This window comes from Ictidomys tridecemlineatus, chromosome 15 (assembly GCF_052094955.1).
Source record: "Ictidomys tridecemlineatus isolate mIctTri1 chromosome 15, mIctTri1.hap1, whole genome shotgun sequence".
NCBI classification, from domain to species: Eukaryota; Metazoa; Chordata; class Mammalia; order Rodentia; family Sciuridae; genus Ictidomys; species Ictidomys tridecemlineatus.
In genome coordinates this window covers 46,183,476-46,210,546 of record NC_135491.1, presented here as the reverse complement: position 1 = coordinate 46,210,546, position 27,071 = coordinate 46,183,476, and the positions used below count along the sequence as shown (strand labels likewise).

Below are 27,071 nucleotides of genomic sequence, written 5' to 3'. Positions count from 1 at the left end.
AACATGAAATCAAAATCAATGGAGGCTCATGCTCCTATTTTACTCCTAGGACTTTACTAGCAAAGCACTTGACTATATTGGATATTTCTTCCCTAAGGTACTTAATACAACTTGAAATAAAAGAAAACCTGAAGGAAAGAAAGTAATTAGAAGTTGAGGAGAAACAAAAAAATAAAGAAGCCATCATGGCCAGAAAAGTTAAAACCCCATGCCTCCGATGAGTCAACCATTAGCCCCTTCTCTTCTAAGCATACTTCCCTGAAATAAGGGATCCCAAAGTGTCACATGGTGCAGAGCCGTGAAAACACACAAATAGAGCAAGGAGGATTACTACCAGAAGAAAGATCCTGGGATGTGCAGGTAATTCCAAGGGATAGGTCAGCATCCTTTATGACTGGAACTCAAAAGGAGTATAGCTGAACCATTTTCCCGGGGAATGTTCCCGGGTTGGCAGATCTGGGGTGCAGGCCATGAGCCAAACAGCTCACGTGAATTCAAGTCTCTTGGGAACTAGGCACAAAGTCCCAGTAATATTTTAAGATACAAATTCAGAAATAAAGAATGTCTAGCAAACACAGCTGAGGGCAAGAAAGGTTCTGGGAAGGGCGTAAAGGTTGCAACGAGGAAGGAAGGCATCAGGGTTGTTTCTTTGCAGGATGCACTCAGTGAACTCAGAACAAAACACGGGTTCTGGAGAATTCCGTCTGAGGGGCTCTCTGCAGAATAAGGAGCAAGTTGTCTGTTTCTGAATAGTGCAATTTGATTCCATATGTTAGGAGCCCCAGAACCATCAGTATGAGTCCTGCAGACCCTGGCTGCTTCTTTTAGTCACAAGGTGGGAGATGGACAAAGTTGAAATAAAGATAGAGGTGCCCTGGAAACAGTAGGCTGCACGACGGTTCCTGACACAATGGTACAGCACACAGTCATGTGTGCCAGCATCCTCAATGGACCACAGCAGGAACTCAAACATGGGACCAAAGGAGAGTGCAAGGGTGAAACAAAAGTACAGGCACATTAGGAGTCAGGGAAGAAAAATCTGCCAGAAATATGGAGAACAATAACTTAGAGAACATGAAAAAGGTGTGCATGGAGGCAGACAGCAGGAAGGAACGACAGGAGACTGCAATCTGGGATTCCCTTGACTCCCATTTTGAACTGTATTTCATGTTCTCTGCAGTGCAGCAAAGAACGAGGTCTCAGTTTAAGCCCAGCAAGAGGAGGAGGAGGGGAAACCGCCAGTACAGTATCAGCTCTTAAGTCTTCCGAGTCAAACCCTGGGCCAAGGCCAAACCCCAAAATAACTGTATGAAAGCAACCCTTCTTGCTTATAACCAGGACATGGCACCATAGCAAACAAGAAGGGAAAACCAACTCCAGAGGGGGAGAAAAAGCAACAGAGAGACATTGAGAGCAGATCAAAAACAGGTTCCCACCATATTTTTCAATATAAACCTTGTTTCTCAGAGAAAAGGTAACCCCTAACCCCAGGCAGAACCCTCCTATGTCCCCAGCTGAGCTGAGAAAACCGTTTTAGATTAAGGGAAAAAAAAATTGCATTGAATTTTTACTTCTTAGAAGCCCTCCAAGTCAAACTTCTACCTCTATAAGCCTGAAATTATGTCACTAAAATAAGAGGCAGGCAACAGGAAAGAATGTTCCATAAAGACCAAGGGGCTGTAAGCATCAGAAGCTGTGAATCTTTCCTCTAGGACACCAAATATTTCAGTCAACCTATGGAACCTATTTGGTGTATGGTATCCATTAAAGGAATTTTTTTTTCTTAATTAAAGAAGTTGGACAATCAGGGAGAGAAAACCATGTGAAACCCCAAGATGTATCCTTGTCAAAGGACAGACAGATCAAAGAAGAAAGATGCTCTAGATCTTTCCAGTTTTGCAGCCAGGACCACCCAAGAAAATGGCAGGCAAAGCTTTTGGGAACAGGCTCAAGAGGAACAATCTCTGAAATGCAGAGAGTGATGAGATCGCATCCAATTTTGAAATAAGCCAGAAGTGGATGCCAGGCATGCTGTGGGGTGGGCAGCATGGCATAAGGACAAAAACAGTGCTGCACTTGGCAAGACCACCAGGGCATCAGCAGCTGTAGGAGGACCCTGGAAGCAACTTCATATGATAAACACCTCACTTTCTGCTCATCAAATTGTGGTCCTTCTCAGTTTCCTCACTTTCTGATGAGCAATCAGGCCCCATAGACAAAAGGGACTAGGTCACCAAGGGAGATGTTCCCATGATTTAAGGTTGATGATGGAGCTCCTGCTTTGGATGATCAGGGGAAGAGCCACAAATGAAGGCAAAAGTGATTTAAAGTTGTTTTTTAAAAAAAGATTGCTATTCAATTAAATAGAATTAAAGATTTTCTGAGCATCTAACTAGGATAGAATTTAACTTAGAAATGGATTATAGGATTAAAATTCATTCCAAATAGAAACAAGGTTATACGTGGTAATTAAAAGTCCTGGTCCAGCTCAAAATGCCATCAGTCTGCAATACACTGACCCTTCCTGTGCTGGTGCCTCCATGAACCTGACCTTGAGCTCTAGGTGCCCTGGAAAACACAATCAGCGCTCCAGTTTGGAAATCCACCTCTCCCTGGCAGAGAGCCTATGTAGCAGGACTCTTCCCAGTTCCAAGTCACTGATGGAGGCTCCAGGAAGTGGGGCTGGGGGCTTCTACAGGGCATAGTGTAGGAGACCAATAGATGATTGGGACCAGCACACCATGAATTCTGGACTAGAAGGTTTAAATGTTATTCTGTGGGTAATGACCACAGAGGGTTTGAGCCAGCACAGTGATGCAATGAGAGTAAGGCTTTTGAAGACTGCTCTGGTGGGAACAGGCAGGACAGACAAGGGGATGCCAGCAGAGGCGACTCTGACAACTCGGACAGGAGGGAGCAAAGAAAGATTTAGCATCACACAGGAGACTGTTTTTTGTTTGTTTGTTTGTTTGTTTGTTTTGAAGGGGGATATGCCAGCTGATGGATACCGGAGATTGAACTCGGGGGCGCTCGATCACTGAGCCACATTCCCAGTCCTATTTTGTATTTTATTTAGAGACAGGGTCTCACTGAGTTGCTTAGTGCCTCGCTTTGGCTGAAGCTGGCTTTGAGCTTGTGATCCTCCTGCCTCAGTCTCAGGAGCCACTGGCATTATAGGTGTGCACCACCATGCCCAGCTAGGAGACTGATCTAAATTTAGGATCTACAAAGTTTGTAAAGGCCATTCTATAAATGTCTTAAGACTTAGAGGGCTATTCCATCTCTGATGACTACTCAACTCCACTGCAATAGCATGGAAGCAACCCCAGCCAGCATATAAACTGGGTGTGACTGTGTCCCAATAAAACTTTATTATCAAAACCAAGTGGTCGGGGGGCTGGGGCTGTAGCTCAGTGGCAGAGCACTTACCTAGCATATGTGAGGCACTGGGTTTGATCCCTAGCACCACATAAAAATAAACAAATAAAATAAAGGCATGCTGTCCATCTATAATTACAAAAAAAAAAAAAAAAAAACAAGTGGTGGGCCAGTTTGGCCCCTGGGCTATCGTTTGTTTTAAAGGTCCTCCATCCTTGAGAATCTGTCACATAGAAAGATCTAAAGAAAAAAAACATTGCAGCAGTAAAAAAAAGAAGAACTGGGTGACTGCTTCCATTCAGAAAGGTGAGGAATGGACAAAGTCAAAACTGACTTTCAGGTTTCAAGTCAGGGAGAATGGACTGAAATGAAGAGGAAAGAAAAGAAAGTCAGTCTTGAAAGAAAGTCTGTGAATTTAGCTTCAGACATGTTTATTTCTTAAACCAGAGGCTGGACATGGAGTCTCTAAGTTAGAAACACTGGAATTTGAGGAATCTCACAGTGATGAGTAAAATCCCCAGGGTCAGAGCACTGATGTCTCCAGCCATTGCTTCTGTGCTCACCACTTGGGTCTACAAAGAACACGGGAGGTTGTACATTCTCAAGTGCAGGGAGGCTGCCCTCCCTTGTAGTAGGCCCCTGTCCTCTCACCTGGTAGAGGAATCTCTGGCTGAAGTGCTGCATGGCCCCCTGGAGCTGATTCCTCTGTGACTGCCACTGTTCGTAGTTCCGCACATACTCAGCTGTCGGTCGCTGCCAGGTGGTGGTCCGAGTGTTGTGGTCCACATAGTAAAACCGCCCTCGGGGGTCTGTGCGTTTTTCCCAGCTGGAAATATTCAGTTTAGAATGAATATAAGGATTACCCCACCCTCACCAATTTCTAGAAAAATCTCAGGATGGATGTCAAGGAGGGACCAAGGGAAGGCCAAGTGCGGCACAGGAGCTTGGATGCACAGCAAGGCAGGCCCCTCCTTCAGAGGCCAATGGGGCTTAGATGATCATGGCAGACTGTGGTTATCCTAGCAGCCTCCTGATTTCCATCTGGGGATCCCTGTAGCTCTGGGCAAACTGATTCTGTTCCCAGTGCAGTTGAACAACTGGACAGGGAGTGGGCATGTAGATCCAATCTGGAACAATCAAGATGGAGCTCAGCACTTATGCTAGTATCGGGGGAAAAATATAGTCTCTGGGTCTAACTAACTACGAGTGAGGAAGCATACAGTCCTGGGAGCCAATGGCCATCATTTTGGACCCAAACATAGTTTGAAGTTGACCTAGAGGATGGCAGAGCAGAAAAATGGAAGAAAAACCAGCTCCTGGGTAATACTGTTGAGCCATCAGATCAAACTTGACATGAAATCAGGATTTATATCTAGAATTTTCTGTTATATAAGTCATTAAATTTCCTTCATTATTTAAGCAATTAGATAGTAATTTTTGTTAGTTGTGACTGAAATCCTCCCAATATAAGGTATCCATGGAAACATTTGTATGGTCTTGGAAGAAGAGTAGGACTCTTCATGTTATCTTTGGTGAGGAAGCAACCTTTCCAAAGTTGGTTCTAACATACCCACAGACAGGGAGGGGCCCCAGACAGAAAGCAGAAAGTCTCAGCTGCACTTGGTAAGCATAACTTGATTTCCACACACATGAGGAAGAAGCGACCAAAAGAACTAGGAGGGAACTTTCCAGTGTGATGGAAGTTTTCTACATCTTTTTTTATTTTTATTTTTTTGGGGGGGCGAGTACCAGGGATTGAACTCTGGGGCACTCAACCACTGAGCCACATCCCCAGCCCTACTTTGAATTTTAATATTTAGAGACAGGGTTTCTCACTGGTTGCTTAGCACCTTGCTTTGCTGGGGCTGGCTTTGAACTGGCGATCCTCCAGAGCTGCTGGGATTGCTGGCATGCGCCACAGCACCCAGCTAGTTTTCTACATCTTGACGGGGGTGGATTACACGAGGGAATGCATTGGTCAAACCTGGGAAATACAGCACTGTGCCTCTCACTGCATGTAGATAATACCTCAGAGTTAAAAAGTGAGCTTGGATCTAATCAAGCCAGCTTATCTAGCTACCAGCTTATAGGAAAGACAAGGGACAGAGGAACATGTTCCACAACACCACAAGGTCATAATCAGCCATATCCGAAGTAAAAGAAATTCTATAAGACAAATGCCAAGGTTCTTCAACAAATAAATGGACTGAAAAAAAAAAAAAAACAAGGAACAGGAAAACTTATAGATCAAGAGAGACTTAAGAGACATATTAGCCAAAAGCAATGTGTTGACCCTGGGGTTGGATCTGATTCAAACAAGTCAAGTATAAAAATATTTTTAAGACAACTGGAGATATGGAACATAATTGTGTATGATATAACATAAGGAAATGTTAATAATTGTGGTGGGTGAGATGAGTGTTTTTGAAAAATCTCATTTTTTTTTTTAGAGACATACATGATATATTTTGGGATTGAAGGATATGATGTCTAGAATTTGCTTTAAAATTCATCAGGTCCTCCCCTGAAATGCAGGAGGTCAGATGAGACAAAATGGTTTTAATTGTTAGAACCAGAAGAGGGTTGCAAAGGATTCACTGTACTACTCTTTCAAGTTTGAAATATGCTTGAACTTTTCCATCAGAAGTTTGAAAAACCAAGAGGGAAGTAAAGGATTAAAAAAAGAAAGAAAGAGACACCAACAGAAGAAAACAGGACTAAGATTATGCAAAGGGAAGCTAATGGAGATTACACTGTATCACCCCACACTACTGCAGATCCTGCTCCCTGACTCCTTTCTCATTTCTGCTCATCTGGAGTTTTATGTCACTTGCATAATCATTATGATCCCTTCATAATGATCCTTGATGTTCTGGGTTAGCCTCTCAGTTGGCTTTTTTGCCATCATTTCAATGATTTTTTCAATTTAAAACTCATGACCTCACTAAAAGTGGTCTCCCCTCAAGCAGTTCCCAGACCCAATGGCCTGCTCCCAGATTGGATCTGGATCCTACCTGCCACCAGACAGCCATACCTTGATAACTTTCTGTCCCTCTGAATTCAAATAAATGCTACAGCTCTCCCCATATCTGAGTCTTCCCCACATTTTCTTCCCAGGGATGATACTGTACCACAACGTCCTCGCTGACTTCAGAATATTACTCAGTCCAAGTGCTTCTTGTTTTGTTGTCTCTCTGCCCTTGACTTTCCATTTCAATATCCAGCCTGTACCACATCACCCCTGGACTACGGCAGCCTACCTGAGCTAATCTCCCCATGCAGAATCAGACTATAAACAGCCATCAGAACTACCACATTGGGTTGGCTTCAAGGTCCTGTTGCTGCTCAAAAACACTATAGGTTCCTGCCACCCATAAGCCAAGGTCTGTTAGTTAGCACTTAAGGCTCACAACAATGTGGAGCTATCCACCACTCTCATAGCTTCTCCAAAGTAGTCATTTGTATTATTATCAAAGAAATCACCTCTATATGGCTTTCAAATGTGAACAGGACAACAAGGTATATAATGAAAAATATGAGCCCCACTGCTCATCCCTGGTCCCCAGAGGAAACTACTTTCAACTCTCACCCGCTTCTTCTATGTATGTATGTATATCCATGCCTCTAAACAACATGCCGTTCCATTATTTATTTCCCCGTGTTCCCTGTTCCTTATGCACTTTCCACTATGTAAAAGAGGATCAAGTTATTATATTCTATCCCTCATTACACACACTGCCATCTCCTCCCCTCATTTTAAATATGGAAAATCATTGTTAAATCAATATTCAGCATTTATATTGTGATGACATAGAATACTAGAAACACACTTCCTACTCAGGTAATTCTTTTGCTTTTCTTCTGGAGGTAAGAACTGCCTTGTTTCTTTCTGCTTGGCTTTAAGAACTTATCACTAATTCAGCTCCAGATTAAAATACAATATGAAGCTGAGCCAATAGATGGCAAAGCAGAAGAATAGAAGAAAAGTCAGCTTCCTCATAACATCATTGCCCCGCTAGATCCAGCTTCACTTGAAATCAGGACTGACTCTAGACATAATCTCGATGTCATCTAGATATAATGTCTAGATATAATCTAGGTGGCATCAACCCCTCAGCCACATCTTTTCCACACTCTTCATCTAATTTGTATACTGCTCTCCACCCTCATCCTGAGCTGTCTCTCCTCTTCCTACTAGAAACTTCCACATTCTCTCAGTTGAGGCCCCTGTGTCCTACATCCCATGCTGCTTCTTCCGCCGCTTCCTCTTATTTGGTGGCATAAATGATCTAGGAGACTCCGATGAAGGACACACCAAAGTTAATATTTTGAAAGCTAGAATATCTAAAAATACCTTTATTTGTACCCTAACACTTCAATGTTAAAATGAACAAAAGGTGATTTAGAAGTTGGTTTCAAGACAGGAAATCATTTTTTGTCAGAATTGTGATGGTCTCACTCTATAGCTGTTGTAACATTCTTAATTCTTGATCCTTTCTTGATTTTTAAATTTTTTTTGATCATTTCTTATCCTATTTCTGATCTTGCTAGAACCAGTATTCAGATGCCAGATCTCCCTAAATTCAACTTCTAATTTTCTTATCTCCAAATTTATCTTTCAGTCATTCTCCTGATTTTTTTTTTTTTTGTGTGTGTGTGTGTGTGTGTGTGTGTGTGTGGTGCTGAGGATTGAACTGCATGGGAGGCGAGCACTCTACCAACTGAGCCATCTCTCCAGCCCCTGAATTCTTTACTTCTGCTGTCACACACAGTAACTTCTAACAGCTCTTGCTTCCTGAAGGGATCATTTCATGGCCCCCTGTTCTTGTTGCACAGAGCCCATATTTCTTCCCCAAATCCTTGAGGGTGTTAATCATAGTTGGGTTTTTCTTGCTGCAGTTTGTTTGCTTTCAGCTCTCTATACTGTTTTCACCAAGTCCCTTTTTGTCCCTTTCTGCTGATTGTTGGCGGCTTGTTCACATTTATAAGAGAGCTACTACCATGCGACTAGAAGCTCAGAGCGCTCAGGTGGGGCTGCTGACTGTAGCTCCTCTGCACAGTGGTCAGCAGAGGCTCAGCTGTTTCATCAGAAGGTCCCCACATAGACAATCTGTAGTTCTTTCCTTTAGACTGATCATTTTTCTTAGCAATAAAAAATTTCTAGTCTTTTTCCTAAGGGCTGAATACCACATCCTCACTTAATCCCTTTCTCTAGTTCATTCCTTCCTACAGCTGTGGCTTGTCCCTAAGGCTGATTCTGCTCTCTGAGGAGCTTCTTAGGGTCAGCAGGAGGCTATGTGTGCCTATATGTGTGCGTGTGCATGGTTGGCCAGGAATGGCATGATGGCCAACAACCTGACAATCTAAGCACTCACTGCACAAATTTTCAACTGACCTTCAGGCTTCAATCTCATTCCACAGCCCTCCTTGGTGTCTGTAATAGCTGAGGTTTCCCAGGGCTCCCCGGGGCATGCTGGCCAGCTTCCTGCTGGACACCTCATACTACAGACTTGGGTTTCCGCTTTCTCAGCTCTGCCATTTATCTCTCAGCAACTCAACTAATTAACATCTCCTCCATATGCTGTTTGCCTCTTTCAGTCCTTATTTTTTAAGGTTTCTGATTTTTTTTTCAGACCTTTATTGCCATTTCTGTGGGTTTTCAAGAAGAATGGAAACAAACATTCAACCCACATGTTTTAACTAGAAGTCCTCTGGATGGGTAAACTTCAAACTTCTAAGCAGCATAACCCACCTTTCATTTCAGATGAAATCTAATGCAGACTCATAATACATAAAAATGGCACAGTGATTGGGGACCCCTTCAGTCTTTCTGCCATCTTTGACTCCAGTGGGCATCACCAAACCCAAGGGCCTCACTGGACACACTCTGAGCATCTTTGTTTCACACCAACCACTCACTCCAACAAAACTGTTCTAGGCATCATTCCCCAAACATGTCTTTCACATTCCACATACATGCTGCCCCTCCACTCTCCCTCTTAACCTGGATCGCCTTACCATTCTTAGGTAAGTCCGGCCCTTCCTGCAACAGTCTGATCCACTCTCTGTGAGGCTCTCCCTACCCTGACGTTCTACAGTGATCTCTCTCTCTCTGCTTCTGAGCACTGCTTAAGAGTGACTAAGGAGCAAGTGACCACAATCATCCTACTAGGTCCAATTCATTGCTCCTGGATAAAATGACCAGTCTGCCTACATGTTTCCCAGAGATTTGCTATAAGGGAGGGCCCTGCTAAAGTGGATCCTCTGGCTCAATCTTGCTCCTTGGTGACTAAATCTGCTGAGCCAGTGGCTCTATCTGTAATTTCCAAGTTGCTCTCACCATGGTTTACACTTCGCTAGGACAGAACTTCTCCCATTATTCAGCAATAAAGTCGTAAGAATTCACTGTGTTCTTTCTGGGTTCCCTACTATTACTAGCGAATGAAGAGCCAGAGGCTCAAAGCTCTTTGCCTAAAACTCACTAAGTTGGAGGAGAACATTAAAACTGTCGTAGGAAGAACAAAGATTCATCTAGTGTCCCACTTGAACTGAATTTACTTAAAGAAAAGTAAATCTCCAGCCTTCCTTAGAATTGTATCTTTACTTCAGTTCCATACAAACACTCACCAGGTCAAGGTCTACCTTACAGACTAGAGAGTTAAGGGGCAGTAACAGCAGGTTCATAGAGTTCCTACTGCTTTCAAACACACACCTTGTAAATACACAAAGTGCAAGTGTGCGATACATACTGTTAATGTCAATGTTTGATTTGTTACACAATTAGAGAAATTCAAATATTGACTAGGTATTTGACAATATGAAGAACATACTATTAATAAACCTGTGGTTTATCATTTTTAATGATAATATTTTTTTATAAATACATATTAAAATATGGGTAAATGATATAATGAGATATGCTCCAAATTATCTAGATCAGAGTGTAGGGGGAGATGGATGAGGGTTATAAATCAGAAACCAGCAATTTCGTTCTACAAAAGGCCACAAGATAAATATTTTAGGTTTTGTAGGCCATATAGTCTCTGTTGCAATTAATCAGTTCTGCTTGAAGTATGAAAGCAGATGATATTTAGACAGTGAGCACTGCCAGGAATATGGCTCAGTAGTAGAACACTTGCCTAACATGCACAAGGCCCTGGGTTCAATCCCCAGCACTGCAAACAAAATAACAACAACAAAAAATATGAATAGGGCTGTATAAAACTTCATATACAAAAAAAAAATTAAAAACTTCATTTACAAAAGCAGGTAGAGGACCAGATTTTGTCCACATGCCATTATAATGTACTGGCTCCCAGTACAGATGAAACAAAACCGGCCATGAGTTGATAACTGAAGCTGAACATTGAGTCTGTAGGGGCTTATTATTCTTGAAAGTTTCCAAAATAATACGATATTTTCCATCATTGCCACATAACACAATATTTTAGTATTATTTTAAATTAAGAAGTCAATGTTCAACTCTAGTAACTTATTTAACTTCAAGTCAAAGCAGAAAACAGAGTGAGCACTAACGATGACAAATTATGATTTCCATTCTGAGGCGGGCAAGGAAGAGGAGGAAAACTCAAGTACTCTACTGGAAACTGAAGCTAAAAGCAGCCCATCCATGGAAATTTGTAGGGCCAGAAGGTGAGGTGGTGTTTGCCTGGAACACGCCTGACAGCTGAGCCCAACAAAGCACCGGGGCTCTCCCAGTCTCCCTAGAAACTGACTCCCTTCCTGGGCACACTCTGGAAGGGGAAGTGCTCATATTTTATTCAGGAACCCTTTCATGGCTGCTCTAGTCGGGGGTGATTCTCTCCTGGCAGCAGAATACATTTTCTCAGGACTGGGAGATACATGTGCAAAGAACTTTCTGTCCCTGGCAAACAGGAAATCCAACCCCTTCTCCTTGAACTTGGACAGTCTTCCCTCCCCTGGAAGCCTCTCTCATCCTTTGGTTTTGGAGAACCCAACTGTGTTCTCACCAAGTCCAGCTGAATGAGAAGACTCTGCCTTTTGGGGCACATTGGTGCAAAGAAACTCATCAGTCTTCTTTATCCACCTTCTCATGCCTTTTTATCCCTCAGAAATTCTCTCTCTTCTGTGTGTGTGTGTGTGTGTGTGTGTCTGTCTGTCTGTCTGTCTGTCTGTCTGTCTGTCTGTCTGTCTTTGATGCCTGGGTTTGAATGCCTTATAGGCAAGCACTTTGCCACTGAGCCTACTCCCCAGAGATTCTCTAAAAATTCTAGTCCATTCTAAGAATGAGAACAGGATTAAGGAAACTGGATGAAAAAAAAAAAAAACCCAGTCAAATGATCCAAGATCAATATCACCATGCTTTGCTACCTTCAAAGAAATGAACTGAACACCTGGCCCTAAGGAGATGTCTCTGTATGGTGACGTGACTAAGGCCTCAAGACGCTGAGGCCCAGAAGGCTTTCCTTGCCTGCCTACCTACATGTCAGCTCTGAACCCCACTTAATACAGCCCATCGCCATCAGTCATGGTCAACGCAATGCATGTAGAGAGAAAGGAAAACAGAGGAAAAAAGGAGAGAAAGTAGATGGGGAAGGGAAAGAAAACAAGTAGACAACAGGGAGAAAGAGCTGTGGTAGGAAATGGTGGAAAAGCCACTGAGTGACTCTTACTCCAGTTCTAGAATCTCAGGCCTTACCCCGGAGGAAGAGGCCGCTCCCAGGTGGTGGTCTTGGTGTTGTGGTCAACATAATAGACTCGGCCATTGGGCAGCTCTCGCTGCTCCCATCTGGAAAACAAAGCCAAGGAGACATGAGATGCATGGCTGTAAGGCAGAGCCCACCAGCCAGAAAACCCTTCACCACTGAATTTAGAAAAAGCAGTAAAGATGAAGCATCACACTGACCCAGTGGTCACACCAGCTCCCTGCCGTTGCTAAATGTGGCATCCAGGAACGTTTCTGAGGAAACTACAGTAGCCTCTCTTTGTGGGATCAGTGTCCTGGGTCACGAAAAGTACCCTGTAAATCCCCTAAACCACCCACATGAGTCTACATTTGTGGATTTTTGAAATCAGTATTTCTTGGTCATATCAGGGCCAAAGATCCCTTTAGGAATGTGATGAAAGCTGAGGTTCCTTTCCTTCCAAAATACACTTAGGACAAAAATACATATGCAATTTCTGGGTTTTATGGACCTCTCCAAAGTTTATTTATGGACCCTCTTGCCTGTTCAGGCAACACACTCTGTTAAAGGCACAAATTATTTGGCCAACCATGTTCTCCTACCATCATATATTTCATGATAAAATTTGTTTAAAGCATGGGATTCATTCACAGAGGATCTTTACAAGAAATCCAGGTGAATCGAGAAACACAGCATACTATTATTTACTGATCATCCAAGAGGCCAGTCTATGAGAAAGTTAATATGAAATTGGGTGCTGAGAGGGGCTCATCTGTGCTAAAGGAAGGATGACAAGATGGCAGGTGACTCAGAGAAACCATGAGCATTAACAGTACAAATACAGCCAAGTAGCACTACCCCAACATTCTTGTTATCTGCAACACCCTCCCTAGAACTACTCACCTGGAATACAGCAATCTATACTCATTTTGTTCCAATGTAACTGATACATGAGAGAATAATATAATAAGAATTATGTGTTCACTTATACATGGATGAACACAGAAACTTCCCTCTGCTAAAAGTGGTCACACAGAAGTACACAAAACCCAGTCATCCACCAGCCACCTCCATTTACCTCCTCAAGTTCTGCACCAGATGGTCCCACATGGTAAGATTGGGACATGTTCCATCTGATTTCAGGATAAGTTACTTAGCTCACAGTAACAGCCACAAGCCCCTGCCCTCCCACCACCTGCTTCCACATGGCAACTCCAGGAACTATCCAGGGAAATTGCCATTTGGCAGCAGGGCTGTGTACTTCTTAATCATTGAACATGTGTAAAGCTGTGCTACCATTAGTATTAAGCTCCTAGATGGTTTATGTGGCACTGACAAATTTCTTGAGTGCTAATCCTTTTACCCATTTCTTCCCAGAAGGGCTATGGTTTTATTGCGTGATTTTGCTTAGCGGGATGATTCTTAGGACCACCTATGCTACCTACAGCAGAGCTGACTACATACTGAAGCATGTCCTTACTCTATTATTAAGCCTGCTGCATCTACTACGATAGATGTTAGCTGTGTTCAGTGTCACTTTTCATTTAAACAAGGATGTATATCTTCATGCTACCATGGTCAGCCCCTAGAAACTCGTTCAGAAACAGAGATGCACGAGATTTCTAAAGCAAAGAATGAGACTCTGCAGTGAGCTGTGGACCAATACTTCCCGCCACGCAACCCCTGTGTCCATCCATTGGTGGGAATGCCACCATCAGCAAGGGAACTGGAGCTCAGAGCAACTCAGCTCTGCCCCAGAAGCCCATGAGTTTGACCATACCTTGCTGAAAGGAAGAAAGGGAGGAAGAAATGAAATGTAGAGGGACCAAACAAGTTACTTTCCCCATCCTGATCTCAGAATCAAAGAGGTATCCCCAGCACTGACATCAAGGGAGGAGACCCTGCAGGACCAAGATGGCTGGGGGTATTATAATGGGACCATGGGCTTGATTTCTAGGCTGCCTCAACCCTCCTCTCAGATACAATCCACTGAAAGAAGCTGCACTTTTTCCATCACAGGAAGGGCCAGCTGTGAGGGCAGCCATGTCTGGTGGTTCCACACACACACAACCAAGAGGGGTCAGCTTCGGGGCTAAGTACTAGAGTGCTACTGTTAAAAGAAAAACTTTAGACAAATTAAATATCACAGAGTTTGTCTGAACAAAGAATGATTCATGGATCAGGAAGCACTTAGAAGCAGAAGGGGACCAGAGAGTTCAGCCCAGCACTGTGAGCAGTGACCTTCAATAGGCCAAGTGCAAAGTAGAGAAGTCATCTGAAGGGCTACGGCCAGCTTCTGCCTTATTTACACAGAGTTTGATCAGTTGTCTACCTGTGGCTCGTTGTCTACCTGTGGCTGTTACCAAAAAATATACTCCTAAATTATATTTGGTTTACACACTAGGTTAAGATGCAATGTATTCTGGAGAAATTCAAAGTATAAGATAGTCTCAAGCTATCTCCCACTTCCTTTTCTGTACTGACACCACTAAAATGCACTCAGGAATACTTCCTCTCCTGGGTATGTGTGATCACGTTCTAACTGGACAGATTCCTGGGGACCTGACCCAGATGCCCTGCTTCCTTCCAGTATACAAGGAAGATCCTCAGGACCCATTTGGTATTTTATTAATATTTGTTAAAAGCGCAGAATCTCTTAGCAAAGTGGCAAGGAAAAGATCTTTCTCTGAATGCCCTTCAGAATTTAAAAAAAAAGAAGAGTAACAAATATTGCAGCTCCAGAGGTTGGTATCTCACCTGTGACGATCTTTTGCAAAGAAAGCGGGTGGCACATGGAGCCATTCGCTAAGTCACCAATCACCTTCTGCCTGCTTAGGAAAAAGTATCAAATCTGATACTCTTTTTATTCATACAAATTTGGAAATAAGAAAGGCCAAGATACTTAGCTTAAAAGTAAGCATTAAAGCCAGCACAGCTTCATGCCTGTAATCACAGCAATTCGGGAGGCTGAAGCAGGAAGATCATTAAGTTCAAGGTCAGTCTAGGAAACTTAGAAACATCTTGTCTCCAAGTAAAAAAAGAAAAGGAGTTAGGGGGCTGGGGATGTGGCTCAGTGGGAGAGTACTTGCCTAACACATGCAAGGCACTGGGTTCAATCCTCAGAACCACATAAAAAAATAAATACATAGGCTGGAGCCATGGCTCAGTGGTGAAGTATTTGCCTAGCATGTGTGAGGCATTGGGTTCGATTCTCAGAACCACATAAAAATAAATAAATAAAAGTACTGTGTCCATCTACAACTAAAAAAAAAATTTTAATAAATTAATTAACTAAAGGTATTATGTCCATCTACAACTTAAAAAAAAAGGGGGGGAGGGTTAGGAATGTAGCTCAATGGCACAGAATTCCTGGGTTCAATCCCCACATTACAAAAAGATAATAAAAGAGTGTTGAAATATGGAAATTCCTAGAGACAATGAAAGCAAACTTCTGACCCTAGTACAGTTTAATACCCGAGAACACGTCAGCATTCCCCAAGAAACTAGCTATAGCCTTCCCTTCCTTAGAAACGGGTTCTCTAGGCAGTTTTTAGTACAAAAACCCCAGCACCACCACTAATTTACCCATTCTGCAGTCACTATTTGGAAAACTGTCCATAATATTTGGATGAGATGTCCCATTTATAAAGACAAATCATCTATTGTAGCAACTGAGATTTAAAAAAAACTGAACACATTGTTCTTTTATTTAAAAAGTTCTTTTGTTAGATTTTTCATTTTGTAAGAAGAATCCACTTTTGACTTTGTTTATGTTTAATCTGAGTCAAGGGAAAAACTCTGGTTTCATTATACTTTGGCTAATATTTTAATTTGAAGATAATACTTCAAAGTCCATGAAGTAAAAGTCCTTCGTTGGCACAGTGGAATTGCCACATACTGCCAGGAACAGAATCAGTGTTTTCTCCTCTTCCCTTGTATTCTGTAAAGTCCAACAGCTCTTTAGAGCATGCAGGCTTAGACAAGATCTTTTCTTCCCATCTTTGATTGCAGCTGATTCTAGAAATCAGTCTCTCTTTTAGTGCCTGCTATTGTTCAGCAAATCTTGGCACCCTTCTATGAATCCTCTTAATTGGCTTAGACAGAAAAATATAGTTATCAGACAAACAAGCTCTTTTCTCCCTTCTTTTTTCATATCTACATTTTTCCTATAAAAATTTCCTGTTCAGATTAATCGTCCATGTGGGTCCTCCCTGCTCTCTGGCCTGCCTCCCTCTAACTCTTAACTCCTTCTAACTCCCTGACCTGCCAGCTACACACAAATCATACAAGTACCTTCCCTTCGTTCATGTGCAGCGGGCGGTCATCCTACCATCAGCCACATGAGCCTCCAGATTCTCCCTTCTTGGTAGCTGCTGGATGAAGCCTTCCAACTAGCTTGGCTTGGTCTCCCCACACCAAGAAGGTGATGTCCCTTATAGCATCTTCTCCATGCTAAGATTAAAAAGCTTTTTAACTAACAGCCCAAAGGTCTCACTTAATACTGTATCTCAGTCACCCGGGCCCTACCTGCTCCTGATAAATAGCCTTCTTTGATGCTCTCAGGGTTCAAAACATCAGGTTTGTTTCAGGTACCATCAACTCGTTGCTCTTTGGCCTTCAATAAATAACATTAAGTCAGATGGTAGACAATATGGGGTCTTTGTGTCAGAAAAATATTAAATACAGTCTCCAATTTCAATTAATCTGACATAATTTTTATTTTGCCTAAATTATCTTGGCTCCTATGGGTGCCCTTTACTCCTCTGTGCATCTTCTCCACACTCAATCTCCCAATGATAGCCACCATTAAAAAGTTAAGGGCTAGAAAATAATCCCATCATTAGGAGGAGGTAGATCATCTCTGTCCTATGTTATCTGAAAGGACAATGTCTGGTCACCTGAACCACACTTTCTTGCAGACTTCCTAAAAGGTCTTTAGGAAGTTAATCCTCCGTGGTCTGCCACTGCAGCACGTATCCACCCATCCTGGTCAACATCGTTCTTAGTCAGATCCTCCTGTGTTTGAACAGAAACATTTCACCAAAAGTGGGATAAAATTGGAATGATTGGGGACGTGGGGGGAGGAACTCAGGTTAGTATCAGAATTTTCCTTAAATGATTCTTATAAATGCACAGGTTGGAATGCTCAAAAACTCAAATCTTAGTAAGGGAATTATTAACTTGTATTAGTCATGAATTTGTTCACTTTTTATTCCCCAGGCACTGGGCATTAGTAAAGATGACTCTCAAGCAAAAGACACTTTCTCCACTGGAGAACAATCAAGCCAGAACCTTTACACGCCCTACAAAAAACAAGTCTTGCTGGTACTGAAACAAAAACTGAACTTTGGAAGAATATACTGGAAGTATTCAAGTATTCTTAAAGCAGCCTATGTAGAAGTTCAACTCGCCACAGGCAAATATTACATAAAACTCCTGTTTGTTTGTTTGTTTTAATTTTATGTTCCTATAATAAACGCATTAGCACCAATTCCTATAGTCCACTTCTGGGGTGAACCATGAGATTTACTTCCTCTGTAGGTAAGTGTTCAGCCTGTTTTGTGAGACAGAGACCCAGGTAAAATGGAACATCTCTCTGTCCTGCTCACTGTTATAGCCTCAGTAGGTCCTCTGTAAACTGAGTAGGAAATGTGTTAATTTAGTCCCTCCCCCCAAGGACCTTTCCTGAAATACTTATTTACCCTTGAAAACTAAGCACACTAACCTCCTTTCCACAACTATCAACAGTACTTTATGCCTTCTAAATCCAGGAGGATAGGCTAAATTCAGCTACTGAGGCTCTGAATTAAGTTTGGTTTTCTTCTCCTTAGTCTCCAACCATTCCATTTTCTTTGCTTGAGAAAGTCCCCACAGCTCTTCAATGGAAGTTGGCAATTTTCAAATGTATGCTTTGACAGACAAGCAAGAAATTCTTAGAGATGGTGTCTATAAAACTTTGAAAAAAAATTTTTTTCAGGTAAATGTTGGCAACATTTCTCAAAAATGGCTGGTGGGTGCAAAAATGAATGTATTCTCTTTCCCCAAAGGACAATTTGGCAACTTGGTCCAAAACTCTTCCCATTTGACTACCCTTTAATTCACCAGCTCCATTTCCAGGAAACAGCCTGAAGAAATAGTTACGTGTCAGAGATATGGCCATGCATGCGTCTGTTACAGCACATTACAGCAGTTATAGAAAAGATGAAACAACCTAAATGTGCCCAAGCAGAGTATTAATAAAATAAATTATATTATTTCTACAAGGGGTATTCATTCATCAAAAATAACACTGAAGATGAATACTGTCTTGTTCAGATGTATACAGTATATTGGGTATAGAAGCAAGTCAATAAATAACACATTTAAGATCATCAAAATTGTGTTTAAAATTTATACAAAATCTGTTTTTTCATTAAATTTAAAATACCATGGATTGTATTACTATTTAATATACCACTAAGAAAAAGAACTGCCCACTAAATGATGGTATGCCAATGCTTTCAAATATCTTGAGTTTAAATATGAGAAAACATGCATATCAAAATCAACAAAAACATGGGGTGTCTATATATGTGTAAAACTTTTACAAGTTCAGAATAAGGAAGAATTTTAGACAAGCTACAAGAGGCCTCTGAAAAAATTTGGCTATTTAAAATTTTAAGCTCCTGCAAAATAAAAGGCATCCCAACAAAGTGAAAAGACAAGCTATGAACTGAAAGAAAATATCTGCAATGCATGTAATTGAAAAGTGATTACTATCTAGCATATATGGAGAATTCTGCAAGTTAAAAAGCCAAAGAGGAAAATGGACAAAAATATATGAGTAGGTAGTTCACAAAAAAGGAAACCAAAGGACCAAATAAAAACCTTAAAAGGAGGTTCAACATCAATGGTAATCAATGAATCTCAAAACCACAGAAGATACCATTCATACTCATCGGACCAGCCAAAATGAAAAAAATCTCAGCTTTAGCAGGAATGCTCACACGTGCTCAAAGGAGTGTGAACTGGTAATCTGACTTGAGAAAGCACTTGATGGTTTATCTGCCAACATCGAGGATCTTCATCCTCTACAATACAGAAATTCTAGTTCCAGGACATATTAAACAAACAAATATGTACACCATAAGGCATGCACAGAAAACCATCATTGCCAGCACTGTTTATAATTATGAAGAAACAAGATAATGGATACATTTTTACCTGTTCATACAACAGAATATCACATAGAATTTTAAATGGACGTCCCAAGTTCCATGTTTCACTGTACATAGGGAATTGGATCAGAGAGGGGTTCCCAGGACTGTCAAATGTACTGGCAAGGTCTTATTCACAAGGGTTTTATTTCTTTGTTGTTGTTGTTTTAAGGGAGAACTCTAGCAAAAGCAGTGTAAAGCTAAAATCTGATAAAACTAACTGGCAAGCCCACAGGAATTTTCTTTTATTCATGGTACTGGGGGTGAAACCCAGGGCCTCACACGTGATAGGCAAGTACTCTACCATTAAGCTATATCCTCGGCACTTTTTAATGTATCACCATTCTTATCTGAATGTTTGCAATATTTTATCATAAAAATAAATAAGTTTGGGGGCTGCAGTTGTGGCTCAGTGGTAGAGCACTTGCCTGGCAAGTGTGAAGCCCTGTGTTTGATCCTCAGCACCACAAATAAATAAATAAATAAATAATCAATCCATCGACAACTAAAAAATATTTTTAAAAATAAATAAATCAGTTTTAAAGCCCATACTGTAAGGTGATCAAATTTTGGTAGATGTGTGCGAACATGTGAATGTCTGCATACGTGGCCTCAGGCAAATTTCTTGATGTTTCCTCACTTGCATGATGCAGATAAAAGTAGCTACCTTGAAGCATTGTGAGGACTGCATGAAATAATTCATACATAGAACTTAGCAGTCCCCAACACACTGCAAAGGTTTATAACAAATGGTGGCTCTTATTAATGGTTCAGGAAAAAAACGTGCACAAACTGTATAAAAAAACACCAATGGTAAAATTTGGGTGGGTGTTTGTTACTGTCATTGTTGTCATTGCTCCTCTTCTTCTATTTCTTTTCCAGTTTTCTATCAATGGCTTTTATAATCAAATGAAAAAGGACACTAAAATTTTAAGGGCAACTGAAAATGTGAAATCACGTATCCACTCAGTAGATGCACACTTATCACTCCATCTCCCTGGAGGTAAGGATGGAAAGAGAAACACAATAAGCCCTGCTCTGAAGGAGCTCTCAAAAAAGCTCAGCAAAAATGAAAATTAGCAATAATGAGAGATTACATTCATGTGAGCCTTTGAAAATAAGGCTGTAGAGTCTTTTGAAATAAGACGTGTGTGTTCTGAGACAAGGAAAGGAAGCCAGAGTGGATATTTTTCAGCAAGCCCTGGGCCTGTGATAATCCTTGCAAAATCAAGGACTAACCCATATTCAGCAATAAGCAAGCTGGGAGGAAGACACAGATTCCCCAATAGTATTCTTTCATCTAGTACAAAGTAATCCACAGTACAAACTCTTTCAGTTCTGCAAGCAGAAAAGAATAGAAGGTTCTCAGCACTTAGAAACTTTGGTGGCTTTGACATTTCACAACATCCAATTACATTATCTATAGAGTCTTCCCCTTAAACAGAGTATAGAACAAAAGCATGGGTTTACAACAGATTGAAATTTAAAATTAAAACAATACAACAGCAACAATAACAACAAAGGACGGACTCTTTGCAATTTGAGAAGCACTGTTTTAAAACTCCTTGGGTAAGACTGGCTACCACTGAAATTGAGTTTGGAATGGAATTTGATGGCAGTGACTGGTTTATAGCTTAGCAGAGAAGTTCCAAATTCCAGTTGTAGGGTGTCTCTACAAACAAAGCACCAACTCTTTTAAGAGACGGTCGCCCTTGATAGTGTCTTAAGGACCACTTCAAGAAAGCGTCTTTGGACCTCCATAACTGGACTTGGGGACAGGGCAGATGGCAAATCCCAAAAATCTAGAGAACACCCCTCCTCAATTAATTCTACTCTGAGGCAGGAAACAGACAAGGCAGCCAATGACTGCAGGAGAAAAAGGCTGGTGTGAAGTGGCAGAGCTGAGGTAAGTCGGCAGTCCAAACACAACGCCCTGCCTTATGTAAGAAACCACAGCAGTGTGCCGGCTGCCAGGCTCAAATAATGCGCCTCTGTGCGCGAGGGAAGGAGGGAGCTGCAGAGACCAAGGCGCACTTGGAATTTATTGAAGCCATGTACACACAGTCTGTTAATGAGCATTCAGTCCCCAAAGTGGGCTCAGAACTGACAAAAACCAGATACAGGGCCAGTGGACCAAAGTGGCCTCAATTCCCATTCATTGTCCCCTGCCTGGAACACTATCTCACATGTCTCCCCAAAGGGTCCTGCCAGTCCTTCTTTAATAGAAATTTGCAACCTGGAAATTCCACACCCTTCCAGTGGCTTCTTTTGTGCTAATTAAGTTAAAAACTCCAGAAATTGGGAGGTTTAGAGACAGGGAGAGAGGAAAAGAATGAGACTTGTATTTGGACTTAGGCTGTCCAGGTTTCAGTGGCCTTTGACCCTCTGTGCAAACTTCCGGGGGGAAATGTGGGCATCTGAAACCTAGATCCATGGGATCCCCAAGTGAATCCTGCTCCCATCCCTCGGTTAAGAGATTGAGGAGTTGAGGAGATAAAGTTGGAAACAGAATCCACTGGAGGCCTTAGAAAGCAACCTAGTTTAACTCAGAAATGCCTTAGCAAAGAGAAGCCATGCTGCACGTATCTGCCAGGGCATGAGGATCTCTTGTGAACAGGGAAGAGTGTTCTGATTTGTGAGAGACACGGATTTGTCAGTCAACCCAGTGAATGACAGAGTTAGGCTTAACTTTCTTGCTCTAGGGACAAAAATGCAATATTCTAGTCACAGTTGCTCTTTCTCTGAGGCGTCACAGAAGCATAAAACATTCATCCCGGTGGAGGAAAGGAGGGGAAAAGACAACCTATATTCATTTATTCATTACAAATATGTCTTGGGGGGCTACTTTGTGCCAGGCACCCTGCCATCTTTGCATTTATAGCACAGCAGGGCAGAGACATGAACAAGCAATTACAGACGCAAACAGACTCACATGGAGGTTTACCTTCATCTACCAAGGGTAAGGGGAGGATTCCCTGAGGAATTACCCATTAGCTGAGACTTGAAGATGTACAGGAATAAATGGACAAAATGTCCAGGACGCTTTTCAGCTTGGGGTAGGGTCCTTATTCCAGAGAGAGGGTGGAGCATTCGTCAAACTAAATTATCACAGCTACAGCTCTATAAGCAAAGCAGAGTGGCTTCCACTGAGGGCTGGGTAGGGAGGTAGGGTCATATCGGAATTTAACCCAAAGGACAAATTAGCCTTCTAAGCAATGTAAAGTCATGCTCAGAATTTCATTTTAAAGGGTTAAAATAAATCAGGAAAGGGTAAGAACAGTCATTTAAGTGACAGGCAGTGATACATGAAGCCACGTTATGTAAGAGAGAGAATCATTCTTTCATTTAACCACTTCCTATGGTCCCGCCATGTGCCAGACACTGTGCTAGGCACAGCCATATAGTGGGAAATTAAAAGACATCATCCCTACCATGTGGCACTTACACTATCATACAGGAGACAGCACTCATTACATCATTTTTTAAATTACACTTGTGATGAACGCTAGGAAGGAAGCATGGGGAGCGGAAAGCAGGGCTTGATAACTAGATGGATGTCAGGAAGGAGTGACATGTGGATGGCCTGACAGTTGCCTGGGCAGATGGTGGTGGCATTATTGAGAGAGAGAACCAATTCTAGCCTGGATGGGGAAGGCAGGGTGATAAGTTCTTTTTTAGACAGCTAGGGTCAATATACCCAGGTGCAGCAAGGGGCTCGAGAGAGAGAAATAAGAATTGGCGTCAGATCCCAAAGGAAGGCAGGGGAATAGACAAGGAAACCAGAGGGAGAACAGAGCGCCCAGAGCAGACCTGGCAAAACATTCTGAGTACGATGACCATCTCTTGGTTAGCACAGCATTTGCAATGCCCAGCCCCGGACTTGCCATCTCTGAAATGGTAACCGCTATTTTATTTAATGACAAACTGGATCATATGAAATCATTAGCTGAACTTGGGCACTAGAATATGTTTAATTTAAATGCTACAAATTTATATATCCTCAAAGAAGATGAAAGCATTCTGCAAATTCAAGAAGGTGCATTTCCTATGAGGTGACACTCTGCCACAACATAATCTCTGCTGGTATTTGGGTTAGTGTGATAGATTTCATTCTCTCGTTGGTCCCTGACATCCCAAAATCAAGGTACCAGGAATGAATTAATGAATTAATGAATTAATACTACACCTTGTCTGAATCTTCTAAACTTGTAAATAGCTGGGGTCATTGTAGAAACCATGTCTTTCTAGCTTCCAATACATATGAGGCAACCAAAGCCCGCTGTCCTTACTACCATCCACTCAACAGTGCGGGTGGCCACCTCCAGTTAGGTAGCTGGCCATTTCTAGACCCTGAGACAATCCTCAAAGTATTGAGTACTCTAGTCAACTCAGAAAAAGGCACTGAGGAGCCTGTCTGGGCTGAAAAAGTGGCACTTTGGTATCCTCCCCTGGATCATCATACATGTTAAAGTAGGCAGCAGCCACCCCAGACCCGCACATGGGCTTTGTCACGTTCCAAATGCTCCAAGGAAAAGACGTTATTCAAAATCTACCTCAGAAAAGTGTTTCAGCCTCTGGCTAGAGGAGGGAGGGGAATCGGCTTCCCTGGGCTGCTCAATCTGCCAGACTGAGAATAAAGAGTGTTTTCAGAGTCTGGAGTTTTCCAGCTGCCTGGAAACAGGAAGTGCCCAATCCAGGAGAACAGTAACCCTCACACACGCCCTACATAAAGACACGTTGAGCCATTAGCCCTAATTGCCTGTGACTGACATAGGAGTGAGGCCGGCCTTCCAGGCATTGGCTCAGCAGAAAGAAAACAACAGCTCACTAGGGACACAGGCAGCCATTTTCTCTCCTTTCTGCCAAAATGATTCTGCTCTGTTTTCCCCAAAACTATGCCATACAGATTTGAGATGACAAACGGAAGGTCTTTTGAGTATTCTGTACCACATAAAATAGAAAAGACATCCCCACAGGGAGTAACCATTACTAGCTGGTTCTTAATCATCTTGCAAAATCAAAAACTTGAGCTACCTCTTAACACCTCCAATTCTCACAGGGTTTGCAATACTTTCCGTCTGATGGATACACTTTATTGAGGGGTAAGAATTAGGCAGCATGCCAAGTGCTGGGGTTAAAAACACCTATGCCCTCATGCTTCATATTTTAACAACTGAATTTTCAGAGGCACCTTTAAGAACAATATGGCACATTGCACATCAAGCAAAAGACCTGACATCCTTCTGATTTGTGAGAGACATGTCAGTCAACCCAGTGAATGACAGAGTTAGGCTTAACTTTCTTGCATCATGAGGGCTCAGAGGACACACACTACCACCAAGCCAGCTTCAGCCAGATCACCAGTCATTATAGCAATATGGCCAATGGCTTCTTCAGTACCAAACTGGTAACCAGGATGGACAATGCAACCAGCCCTGGCTATGATCAGCAGTCACCAAGACTTTGTTTCCCAGGCCAGAGGCATTCTTTTCCTTTACGGCTCTTTCACAAAAACTTCTTCAAAAATGCCCCTTATTGAGTACAATGCCCATCTTTTGGCAAGCACTTCACATATACCATCTTATTTGAGTCCCTTAATTTCCTGGAGAGATGTGTATGCTTAAAGTCACTTCGCCAAGGCCATACAACGGAGGTGGTGGGGGATTCAATCCCAGGTATATGATTCCCAGGTTCCTGCTCTTAATCTCCCGTTATTATATACTCAAACTTCTTTTTGGATTACTGGAGTCATTATCTTCTCATCTAAAGTCTTTAGCATCAAATTTAATTTCAAACTAAAAGATGGCCAGAAAACTAGTAGTACGGGAATAATGTACATGAATGTTCAGTACTTAAAGCCCAAGTCTTCCAGAGGTTGTTAAGATAAAGCTGAAGAAAAGAGCTGTTTTCTGGCAGAATTCAGAGGAACACCCTTCCACAATTCAGGAAGGCAAAATGAGCTCCTTGTTCCATAAAAGCCACTCTCTTTGAGTAAAGCTGTTCATTTCAAGCCATGGCATAAGGTAGCATTGATTCTGCCCAGATGATTTAGATTCTTTTTAAGACTTATGTAGAACAAGCAGTTCTTCCACTTCCCTTGCATCTACGCACAGTGGCCTCCCCTGGGACAACTGGCTACTAGGTAATAAATAACCATGTTTCTTTTGATCCAGTGAAGGGGGCTCAGTCTTTGAGAAGGATAAGGCTTCTGTTGGACAGAAGGCTACTCACCCAGCAGGCAGAGCATCGGGAGCCTGGGCAGACGCCGGGAGCTGCTGTGTCCCAGAAGTGCTGGGTTCCTCTCCTTCAGCAGGTGTGGCTGGAGCAGGCAGAGACGTTGTGTTGGAGTTTGGGGTCACACTCAAGGCTGCAGGAGATGGGGACGTCACACCAACAACAGAAGATTCTTCAGGATCAGAAGCTGCAGTGGGTTCGTCATTCACTGAAAATACCCAACCATACTTTATAAGTCAATGAAGAAGAACAATTCTGTTTACATTTACATTTACTAGGTCTTTCTCGCTTATTTCACTAACAACATATCTACATTATTACCCTTGGTAGATCAGGCCAACAGTAAAAAGTTTTACAAAATAGAACTCTGAAAATACAGCAGGGCTGGGGTTGTGGCTCAGCAGTAGAGCACTTGCCTAGCATGTGAGAGACACTGGGTTCTATTCTCAGCACTTACATAAGTAAATAAATGAAATAAAGGGCCATCAACAACTAAAAAATATATTAAAAAAGAAAATACAGCAAGTCTTGTCTGAAGGAAACTGGAGGATGAGTCTGAAATAAATATAGTATTTACTATCTTTAAAATAATTCTATTAGGTTTTTCTAACATGCTATGGTTACATTCATTAAAATAAAATAGTAGGAAGGATGAAGATAACAGAGAAGCATGTTGGTGGCAAATAAAGCAAGACCAAGGCCAAGTTTATAGGGTCACATCCTTTTCTTTAAATCTGCCATCTGTCTGCTAGGCATAAATGGTACCTCTCCTGAAACAACTCCAAACACGTGAAGAGGCAAGTCCCAATCATGGACTTGTCTTTTAAAGGCTTCTACCAAGAAGGAAGGTGAAAATACTCTGGATGAAAAAGAAGGGGCTCAAAAGCTAAGGTCTCGTCTCCCAGGTAGCAACAAGACAAAGAAATAGAAGTGAAATAAGCTAGTTCCCAAGTCTCCTTATTTTACCATTTCTTCACGTCTTTGATAATCACTTATGCCCACGAGGACCCCAAGGTACTGCAATATTCCAAAAGGATCAAACAAGTTTTCAAGGAATTTCAATTGTAGGAGGCACATGCAGAGAGTTTTTAGACATGTGAGACTGCATATGTGTATGTTTTTATTAGAACTTCATGAGAAAACATCATCATTTAGTCTCATCTTCCTAATTCAGAAATTCATTTTGCAGTTTCCCTAAGAAAAAGACTATCCAGATTTCTTCTCAAACATTTCTTCTGACAGGGCATACAGAAGCAGTCCAGTATTGAGCAGATGTACTTTCTTTATTTCTTTCTTTCTTTTTTTTTTTTAAGTTGTAGATGGACACAATATCTTTATTTTTATGTGGTGCTAAGGATTGAACCCAGTGCCTCATACATGGGAGGCAGGTGCTCTACCACTGAGCTGCAGACCCAGCCCGAGCAGATGTACTTTCAAGAAAGTTTTTCTAATATTAAGCAGAATTCCACTAGCGAGTCTAAGTCTCTCACCTCCAAAGCAATTCACAATGAGTATGTGGTATATTTTCTGTTTCTCATTAGTCTTCTTTTTTCCAGTAAGAAGGCTCACTACTTCCTCGATGTTTCTAGACCACCTT

At 41.9% G+C, this 27,071-nt stretch overlaps 1 protein-coding gene across 2 annotated transcripts in view; it reads right to left on the bottom strand.

The window, feature by feature from the left end:
- The window catches only part of Wwp2 (WW domain containing E3 ubiquitin protein ligase 2), a 130,483-nt gene that overhangs the window by 16,011 nt on the left and 87,401 nt on the right, over positions 1–27,071 (bottom strand). For both annotated transcript variants that reach the window (XM_078032600.1, XM_078032601.1), the window contains 3 exons: positions 25,472–25,682; positions 12,059–12,148; positions 4,030–4,204 (listed from right to left, as the gene is read on the bottom strand). In XM_078032600.1, coding sequence (XP_077888726.1) covers positions 4,030–4,204; positions 12,059–12,148; positions 25,472–25,682 — 476 coding nt within the window. The remainder of the gene's footprint in view (positions 1–4,029; positions 4,205–12,058; positions 12,149–25,471; positions 25,683–27,071) is intronic.